This window comes from Microtus pennsylvanicus, chromosome 1 (assembly GCF_037038515.1).
Source record: "Microtus pennsylvanicus isolate mMicPen1 chromosome 1, mMicPen1.hap1, whole genome shotgun sequence".
In the NCBI taxonomy this organism is placed as follows: Eukaryota; Metazoa; Chordata; class Mammalia; order Rodentia; family Cricetidae; genus Microtus; species Microtus pennsylvanicus.
Genome location: NC_134579.1, coordinates 97942092 through 97952500, shown reverse-complemented (window position 1 = coordinate 97952500; position 10409 = coordinate 97942092). Strand labels below are relative to the sequence as shown.

At 45.3% G+C, this 10409-nt stretch overlaps 1 protein-coding gene across 1 annotated transcript; it reads left to right on the top strand.

Moving 5' to 3' along the window:
• The first annotated feature begins 1298 nt into the window (after positions 1-1298).
• On the top strand, positions 1299-10094 carry LOC142851193 (paired immunoglobulin-like type 2 receptor beta-2). The gene is made up of 5 exons (XM_075975091.1): positions 1299-1454; positions 1767-2153; positions 7009-7198; positions 9395-9452; positions 9790-10094. The coding sequence occupies exons 1-4, from the start codon at positions 1367-1369 to the stop codon at positions 9405-9407; spliced, it is 678 nt and encodes a 225-aa protein (XP_075831206.1). The 5' UTR covers positions 1299-1366; the 3' UTR covers positions 9408-9452; positions 9790-10094.
• Positions 10095-10409: the final 315 nt, after the last annotated feature.

Sequence of the window (10409 nt, the reverse complement as noted above, 5' to 3'; positions counted from 1 at the left end):
CACCTCAGGGAAGCATGGAGAAAGCAATCCATGCCAGGAAATCTAAGGGAATGGAAGTCACCTCTGCCCATGTCACTCCAGGAGAATGATGCCACTTCCTCTGGTACAACCACATCTTCCTGCCCTTCATGGAAATGATGACACCTTGTCATGGGGAAGGGTGAGATGACCCTCCATAGAACCATCCCTGTGGCTACCACAGCTTCTGCCCCCACCTCTCATGAATTCATTCTTATCACGGACTAGTTGTATCCACTCTCCGAGATGTCCCAGGTGATATGTCATGAGTGACAGACTTATTGCTACTCTGAGACTTCCTTGTCCACTTTGTTCAAAGAAGGTTCTAGAACAGCCACAGCTAGAGGAAGTCACTCAAATGCTCTGTAAGAACTGCTTCCCGGGAGCCCAGCAGCAGATCCATGGTCTTTGCTGGGAGTTCAGAGACTGCACCGAGTAGCTGGAGGTCAGTGTAGAGAGTGAGATTACAAGAACTCGATGGGACTGAAGTCCAGTCACCTGCTGTGTGCCAGTCATGTGACATGTGCCAGGGCTTCTCTGACCCTTGGTTTTCTCTTCTGAGTGTGTGTTAAGGTGGGTAAAAGGCAGGAAGGCTCCTTCAGAAATAGGAGTAGCTCTGGCGTGGAGGGGGAAGATCACGCAGACTGCCCAGGGAAGTTACAGATTCACAGCAGTGATTAGCTCGGGCGAGACTGTTCACTGGGTGTTGGTTTTTCCGGGATGCTATGAAGAGTAGCCAAAAGACAAGAAGAGGGCAAAGAGTAGATGAGGGTGGAGTCATCATGCTAAGGCTGGGGACTGAATGTGTTTCCTCATCACCTCCTTCCTCATGGTGTCTGAAATGATCAGAAGATGACCACTTCTTTATCTGAGATTACAAGAGAAAGATAGAGAGGCAGACAGACAGACAAACAACCTGCATGATGAGAGACACAATGAGAAACAGACTGAGGGGAGGGCAGGAGTGGAGGAAATCAGGACCTGAGGAAACAGTGATTACAGGCTGCATATGAAATGGAAAAGAATGGGTAAGAAAGAGGTCAAGGTGGAAGAGAGGAGAGCCGGGCATGCAGAGGTCAAGGCTGTATCTTCCAGCCCAAAATGGGGACTGGGCTCAAGGGCACAGTCATCTTCTCAGTGACTACAAGGGAGGATCTTCTGCAACAAAGAAAAGAAGAAGCCAGAATAATAAAGGAAGTTGCTGATCTCAAGGAGGTGGAGATGGGGAGGTCCTGCCCACACTCAGTCCTCTACATACAGACCAGGGGATGGGAATCATTTTTGCCCTGATTGTTTCTTGACTCCTGACCACCCCAGGGACCCTCCAGAGGACCTGTTCTCCCACCTGATGACTCTGCTGGTCTCACTTCCTGGAGAGAACCAGGCCATGACTTGGATCCTGTTTCTGTTGCTGCCAACATTGTGCCTGCAAGCTGGTGAGTGGAGGGACCTTGCAAGCAGGGACTCTACCTTAACCAGAGGAGGGGCCAGTGAGGCTGGGAAGAGTGAGCTGTCATGTGGATAGGTGTCTAGAGGAGCCACACTATCCTCTGTGCCCCAAAAGAGAGCTCATCCTAAGAGTGGGTTCAACCCAGCCTTTCTCTGTCTTTCTTGTCCTATATGGGACAGTGAGACATAGGGCCAGTCTTTCCCTATGTCACATAGCTGTCTGTGGATGACAGCTCAGGAAGCTCTGGGTTGTTCTCTCCAAGTCCTGCAGAGACACAAGATTTCCCCATCCTTCCCAGGTAACTCAGCAGAATCCAACAGAGGAAATACCTTTGGTGTCAACCAACTAGCACGCCTCTCTGGTGTCCAGGGTGAGTCCATCGAGATCCCCTTCTCCTTCTACTTCCCCTGGGAGTTGGCAAAGGATCCACAGATGTGGATTCTCTGGAGATGGAAGCACTTCCATGGGGAATTTATCTACAACTCCTCCTCGGGTTTCATACACGAGCATTTCAAGGACCGGCTCATTCTGAACTGGACACAGCCTCAGACATCAGGAGTCCTCAGAATCCTAGGCTTGAAGAAAAAAGACCAGACAGTGTACATCTGCCGAGTTCGTCTGAAAACGACAAAAGGCATAGAGATGGTGCAGTCTATTGATGGGACCCGAATCATCATCACTCGTGGTGAGCCACCTTTGCTCAGGCTTTGATGCCTCTGGCTTCCTTGTCCCCTGATGTCACCTCAGACTCCAGAATTCTGACCCTGGTTTAAAATTCCTTTTCTTTGGCTCTGACACAGGATCTTTCCACTGTGGTTGTGACAAGTCTTTGCTGTGTCCTCTGACCTGTCTGTCACCCTCTGCTCAGATGGAACCCTACCACACTCTAGATCTCAGCATGAGGCCTTCCCTCTAGTTCACCCCCTTTCTGTCCAAACTAACCCTGCAGTCCTAGTCACTTTCCCTTTCCCTGAGATCTCGAGGTGTGTTGACATCTCCAGGATGTAGCTGACTCACTTGGTCCTGTGTCAGGGCTCTAGTTAGTCCCCATATGGAGCATCTCCACACAGCTCCAAGCTAAGGCCAGATCAGCAGTAGGTGTCCTACAATCCAACTATTAACTGCCATCTGTCACCACAGTCCCCTGTGCCTCATCCTAGCTCCCAGGACACATCCCTCACCTCTCCCTACCCACTCTCCGGTTCAGGAAATCAAGAGATAAGGCACCTCAAGGATGATTCTCACCCTTTTAGCAGCAGGGGTTTCCTGTCTTCAGACTGAACCATTGTAGCTTAGGGAGGGCCCTTTTATTGTTCTCCAACTTACATCTTTTAGCAAGTTGATTTTCACATCCCAACACCTCTCATCTAAGCTGACCAAATCCTCAAATGAAGAATGCCTGAGGTGTTCTGAGCACTGCTTCAACCAAGTTTGCACAGGCTTTGCACCTTCGGAAAATTCTCAGGCAAAAATCATATAAAGCGCACAGGAGACAAAATGTAGCAGTCACAAAAGGCAGATTAAGGCTAGATTACAACACTCTGGAATCAAACCAGGTGGAGCTCTGTTGGAATTCTCCCAACAACTCCATTATATAAATCTCCATTTCCCAACTCCCCTCTCTCCTTCCTTACTCTCCTGCCTTCAGCCTCTCCCACACAAGCCCAAGGGTCTTGGGAACTAAAGTCTCCATTTTTATGATGTGGCTGCTCTGTCTTCTGCCTCTCCTCTGAAGCAGAAGTAACTGCAGACCCAGGCACTGGGAACACTGTGTGGAACATTATGTTTCTATTACCCCTGCACCCTTTAAATGGCCCTGCAGGAGCTGGGGACTCCGTGTGCTTCCTTGTTGATCACAACCTTGCTCTGCTGCTCTTTTTTTTATATTTTGGTATTTTGGTTTTTATAAGACAGGATCTCACCATTTAGTGCTGGTTTTTCTGGAACTCACAGAAATCTGCCTACCTCTGTCTCCTGAGTGCTGAGATAAAGGCCTGTGCCACACATCCAGCAGTGGCTGTTGACTGGATTAAAGCCAACCTGTGAGAGGACGCCCACAGCACAGTTCTTGTGCAGTCTCTATGGCTGCCATGTTGACCTGATGTAATGTCTAACCGCAGCTGCCAGGGCTCAGGGATGGAAGAGAAAGGAGATGCTTCTTGGGTCTAAAGTTTTCAAATGTTCTGTTAATTCACTACTGTGGGATCTTTTCAGCTTCTTTATGTAAGCATGACGTGCTATAAACTTGCCTCTTAACACTGCTATCATTGTGTCCCATAAATTTGGGTATGTTGTGTGGTCATTTTCATTGAATTTTAGGAAGTCTTTAGTTTCTCCCTTTATTTCTTCCTTGACCCATTGATGATTCTGGTGAGCATTGTTTAATTTCCATGTGTTTGTGAGTTTTCTGGAATTAGTATTGCTGATGACTTCTAGTTTGATACCGTGGTGATCTGATAAGGTACATTGGGTTATTCCAAAATTTTTTGCGTTTGTTGAGGTTTGTTTTGTTACGGAGTATGTGGTCAGTTTTTGAGAAGGTTCCATGAGGAGCTGAGAAGAAGGTATATTCTTTTCTGTTTGGATGGAATATTCTATCGATGTCTGTTAAGTCAATTTGAGTCATAACATCTGTTAGTTCTCTTATTTCTCTGTTCATTTTTTTTCTGACTGACCTGTCCAGTGGTGAGAGGGGAATGTTGAAGTCTTCCACTTTTAGTGTGTGGGGTTTAATATATGATTTAAGCTTTATAAGTGTTTCTTTCACATATTAGGGTGCCCTTATATTTTGGGCATAGATGTTCAGTATTTAAATTTTCTCGTGATGGATTTTTCCTGTGACTAATATGAAATGACCTTCTTTGTCTCTTTTGACTGATTTTATCTTGCAGTCTATTTTGTTAGATATTAGGATAGCTACACGTGCTTGTTTCGTAGGTCCATTTGATTGGTATATTTTTCCCAACCCTTTACTCTGAGACAATGTCTGTCTTTGAGGTTGAGATGTATTTCTTGTATGCAGAAGAAGGATGGATTCTGTTTTCATATCCAATCTGTTAGTCTGTGCCTTTTTATAGGTGAGCTGAGTCCATTTATATTAAGAGATATAAATGACCAGTGGTTGCTATCTCCTGTTAATTTAGTTTTCATCGTTGGTGATGTTAATTTGTGCATTTTTTTTTCTTCTTCAGGATTTGCTGTAACGAGATCATCAATGTCTGTGTTTTTGTTGGTGTAGCCATCTTCCTTGGTTTGGAGTTTCCTTCTAGTATTTTGTGTAGGGCTGGGTTTGTGGCTAGGTATTGATGAAATCTAGATTTGTCATGGAACATCTTGTTTTGTCATTCTATTTTTGCTGGGTATAGTAGTCTGGGCTGGCATCCATGGTCTTCTAATATCTGCATAACATTTGACCATGACTTCTGGCTTTAATCGTCTCCAATGAGAAGTAAGGTGTAATTCTGACAGGTCTACGTTTATATGTTACTTGGCCTTTTTCCTTTGCAGTTCTTAATATTCTTTCTTTACTCTGTATGCTTAGTGTTTTGATTAATATGTGGCGAGAGGACTTTATTTTTAGATCCAGTCTATTTGGTGTTATGTAAGCTTCTTGTATCTTCACAGGCTTATCTTTCTTTAGGTAGGGAAAGTTTTCTTCTATGATTCTGTTAAATAAATTTTCTGTGCCTTTGAGTTGAACTTCTTCTCCTTCTTCTATACCTATTATTCTAGGATTTGGCCTTTTAATGGTGTCCCATATTTCCTGGATATTTTGGGTTAAGCTTTTGCTTAATGTTTTCTTTAACTGAAGAGTCTATTTCCTCTATTGTGTCTTCAGCGCTTGAGATTCTCTCTTCCATCTCTTGTATTCTGCTGTTCATGCTTGCGTTTGTGATCTTTTTCTCATGCTGTCTGTTTCTATAATTCCTTCAGCTTGTGTTTTCTTTATTGTTTCTATTTCAGTTTTCAAGTCCTGAATGGTTTCTTTTATATGTTTAATTTCTTTTTCTTGGGTTTCTTTAAGTGATTTGCTGATACCCTCCAATTTTTTGTTTGTCTTTTCCTCAATTTCTTTAAGGGAATATCTCATTTTATCTTTAAGAATTTCAAACATTCTCTTGAAGTTATTTTTTTTTAGGTCATCTTCTTCCGGTTCATCCATTTTTGGTTGTTCAAATATTGTTGTTGAGGGGTCTTTAGGTTTTACTGGTGTTCTGTTGCTCTTTGTGGTATAGCATGTAATCTTACCTTTTCTATTCTTCTTTTCCTCTAATAAGTTTGGTTGGGGATGTCTAAGATTCTGTTGAATAATCTTCTGGGTGCCAGTGAATCCAAAGCTCAGATGGTTGTTCCTTGTTGTAAGTCAGTGTCACAGTTCTAGTTACCCCATTGGTTACTCTGTGTTCCTGGACGTAGCTCAGTGTTCCTGTGCTTTGCTGTGTTCCCTTGGAGTTTGCTGTCTCAGGCCTACTTTGGCCTAGGTTGCCAGCTTTGCACTGTTTCAGTAATTCCTGGTCTGGATCTCCTCTGCAGAAGTCCCTAGCTTGGACTTGAACCTGTTCCTGTGAAGATGGCTGACTCTGGATCTGGTCACTGGCTCAATCCTGATCCACCAGTGTCCCGGGACTGGGTTGGCTCCAAGAACTGGATTTACTTCTGGCTTCTTCTCCCAGTGGAGCTATTTGCTGTCTGTCCTAGGTAGCTGATTCTGTCCCCCTTCTGCTCTGGTGGAGATGCTAACTCTGAATAGGATTGGTGGCTCAATACTGATCTGCCGGTGTCTCAGGACTGGGTTGGCTCTTGGGACTGCATTTGCTCCTGGCTTCTGTTCCCCAAGCACTGACAATACTTCATATGCATTCAGAGGCTAGAGGAAATATTCAGGAGCCATTCCCTTATTTTCTGAGACAGGGTCACTCACTAGCTTAAAGTTTGCCAAATAGACTAGGCTGGTTAACCAGTGAGGCCCAGGGACATGCCTGTCTCCGCCTCCTTTTACTGGGACACAACTCACTCAACTCTGTTTGGTGTGAAACTAAATATATATATATATATATATATATATATATATATATATATATATATATATATAGAGAGAGAGAGAGAGAGAGAGAGAGAGAGAGAGAGGCTGGCTTTAACTCACATAGATCTGCCTGCCTCTGCCTCTAGGGCTAAGATTAAAGGCCATGCCAGGCTCTCCAGGCTCTTCAAATGCATTCTAGGGATCAAACTCGGGGTCTAAATTTCCTGAGAGCAATCACAATACAGACTGAGACATCTGCTTCTTCCATGCATTTATGACCAAAACAACTGTATTTCTATGACTTAATTATCTGTGACTAAATGTAAATCTGAGGACACACAGCCAGGACAGGTGGAGGTGTGCACTGAGCTTGCTCTCCTGGAGTCTCAGCCTTCAGCATGTGTTCCCCTCTGTGAACTTCTAACAGCTGCTCCCCATCCTACCATGCACAGAGGAGACAAGATGTGACCCTCACTCCATCCCTCCTCATCCCTGCTCATTCCTCATCTCTCCCCAGCAGTCAGAACCACCACGAAGAGCCCCTCCATTGTCACCTCTGCAGTCACCACAGCTGGACTGGAGGACACAGAGGGCCAGAGGAATCCTTCATTTGTGAACATAGGAGCCACGATTGGGGTGGTGGTGGCCACGGCTGTGCTCATAACCCCGGTCTGTGTGATGCTGATCTTCCTCTGGTGGAAGACAAGGTGAGTGGTCCAGGACAGGCTCTCACCTGAGCTTACCTCTGAGTTTTGTCAGTTGTGGGACATGGAAATTGGTAAATGTATTAGTCAGGGTTCTCTAGGGTCACAGAATTTATGGAATGGATATATGTATAAATATATAGTGAAATATATTTTTGAATATAATGAATATATGGGAATTTATTGAAATGGTTTATGGCTACCATACAAAAATGACTAACTGTGAATGGAAAGACCAAGGACCTAGTAGCTTCTCAGTCCCATGAGGCTGGTATCTCAGCTGCTCTGCTGGGATCTTGACTATGGAAATAAATGTGATGACGGAGGTAAAGGCAAGTAGGTGAAGGATTCCTGCTTCCTTGTCCTTGCACTGGCTCCCAGCAGAAGGTGTGGCCCAGATGAAAGGTGCCTTCCAGAATCATGGTCTGGATCAAAGACATGCTGTCTTCCTCCCTAAAGATCCAGATCACAAGTGTGACCCTTCATTACTGGATTATAGTTCATTCCCAATTCAGTCCAGTTGACAAGAACAGCCATCACAGGAAACGTGTGGGACAGGGTCCAGAGAACACGAGGACAGAAAAGAATTGAACTCAACCAGGACTGAATCTGCTCCTAATTCCTTAGAGTCCCAGCTGGAAATTAAAGGATCAAGTGCAGATGAACACAGCCTGCTCCTGAGGAATTCAAGGGACTCGCAGGAGCCCCAGGGGCTAACTGCTCATTTGGAAAGAGCTGTGGCTGCTAAACAAGTTTGAGGTAGAGCAGCCTTCAGGGACAGCATCACACAGGAGATGAGACTGTGAAGACAGAGAACTGCTTGAGTTGGGGATATGGTATCAACACAGAAATTAAACAATGGTGTGCATTAGACCCACAGGTGAAAAGAACATGTCTGGGAGAACCTACACTAAGAGAGGTGAAAGATTTGTACTCTAAAACCTAAACACTGCTGAGAAAAATGAGAGAGCAGCCAGGATTCAGATCAGTTGGTGAAGGGTTTGCCCTTAAACACAAAATCATGGGTACCATCCCTAGGAGTCACAGATAAAGTTGACTATGTTGGACAGAAAGGTGCAGTAGGATCCATGAGGCTCACTATGCTGCCAGGCTTGCCCAATCTGTGAACCCCAATCAAGGGCAGACCTGTCCCCAAAACTATAGAGGACAGCTCCTGCAGGATGATACCCAAGGTTGTCCTCTACCACCCACATATGTGTGCATCTGCAAATGTACACATACATATATGTACTGCACAGAAATAAAATTATGAAAAGTAGAAAACTACTGAAATATGTAAGGACATTTGAATAATGGAAAATTTTATACAATAACTCCTTACAATGCAAAAAAGTCAGTGTAGTCTCTATTCAAATCCCAATGGCTTTTCTGGAAAGATAAATGATTTTTCTTCTAAAATCAAAAGGATTCTAAGAAACAAACATGTGAACATGGTAGGGAACACCTTAATCCTAGCATTGAGAAGTATATGGGGGCAGAATTAAGAGTTCAAGCTGTTATGAAGTTACATAGAAAGTTGAAGGTCAACCTGGCTTCCACAAGAGCTTGGATACACATTAAACAAAAGTAAAGTGTGGACTGGATTCAGAACAGACTTAAATCCATGGTAAGTAGACTACAGGACAGGAGCAGAGATGAGCAGATAGTGGAGTGTAATGGAAAGCTCAGAAATACAGACTTGAACATGCGGGCCCTAATTTTCGAAAGGGCTCAGCCCTGCAGTAGATAAGAAGAGCAGCTGAGAGGTGGAGAGCAGCATTCTGGGAGGCAGCAGATCTGACTGGGATTTGAACCCTGAGACTGAATCTGCAGGGAGCAGCAGCTGCACTCACAGGGAAGCCAGGGAGCCAGGTTCCAGGGAGACAAAAGGGAGGCCTGGTGAGTGCAGAGCAGGGAGAGCAGGGAGGGGACATGAGTTCAAGGCAGGGAAAGGAAGCAAAGGGAGAAGGGCATGGACAAGGGGCAGTGGACAGGAGAGCTGTCCTCTGATTGGCTGTGCTGTGCAGAAGGACAGCGGACCACTGGCCTCAGGTCCTGCGGACTCTCAGACCTGTCCCTGATTGGCTGCTACAGAGCTGTTTGCTGTCCTGAGCCCCTAATGTTGAACACAGAGAACAGCTGAGAGGCAGACAGAGGATCAGCATGGCTGCCACACTGACACTGGTTCTTCTCCTACAGGCCAGCAGACTAAAGCTGAAACCCCAGCCAGGTGAGCGGCTGTCATCCCAAGGAGCAGGTCAGGGGCTGCTTGAGGAAGTTTGTTATGAGAGACAGACAGAAGCGTGGAGTTGTCCGTCCAGCTAGTCTAGAGTTCCAGGTCAATGAGAGACCATGTCATAAAAAAATAATGTGGATTCTTCAAGGGGATAAATTATGGTCATTGCATTTTCTAAGTTTACTTTAAATGAAGGGTTTGAAAATTACGTATTCATGGACAAAAGAAAAGTGGGGATCAGAGAGATAGTTCAGTAGGAGAAGCTGTCTGCAGCCAAGACCAATGACTTGCGTTCATTTGGGGACCTAAATAAGACAAGTAGAAAACTGACTGCAGAAAACCATCCTCTCCTTCTCAGGCACGGCACTGTTAGTCCCCAGGTAATGGAACTCCAGGGGCCAGCATCGCTAACCAGGGTGGTTAGTTTCCATCGAATTAAGGCTTGGTGCCCACACATCCTGCATCTTCAACCCCTTTCTTCACCAAAGCCTGGAAATCAGAGAGCAGGGCTGAAGGCTGTGCTGTGAAACATCCGTCCATGGACAGGAACAGGAAGAGAACCCTACTTCTGCAATGTGCACTTGAATTCCTTTCCTCGGAACCCTGTCAGTTTGTCTGTCTCTGGTCCTGAGATCCCAACTCTGCTGTTACCTACCTTTCCATGAAGTTAATAACATTTTTAATAAATATCTTTCTCCCAGCAATGCCCATCCTGTCTCTCATAACACCCCATGTGAGACCTTAGAGAACAGCAGATTGTGTCCATGAGCTGGGACACAGAGAGGCAGGGACCATGGTCCACACTGAGAACCACTGCATGAGAACCCTGTTCCTCTCCCCATTCTCCCTGGACACTGACATCTCAGCCTCAGGCCCTGGACACTCCATGCCCCTCCTCAGGTGACAGACCATGGCTTGCTTAGGTCCAATATTCAGTATCCTTTCCTCACAGGCCTAACTACAAACACTCGTTTTCCT

Excerpts from the sequence above, each read along its gene's own strand:
- LOC142851193 (XM_075975091.1), top strand. The coding sequence starts at position 1,367 with ATGACTCTGCTGGTCTCACTTCCTGGAGAGAACCAGGCCATGACTTGG. Across the intron at positions 1,455-1,766 it reads AACATTGTGCCTGCAAGCTG|GTAACTCAGCAGAATCCAAC; the intron begins GTGAGTGGAGGG and ends CATCCTTCCCAG. Across the intron at positions 2,154-7,008 it reads CCGAATCATCATCACTCGTG|CAGTCAGAACCACCACGAAG; the intron begins GTGAGCCACCTT and ends ATCTCTCCCCAG.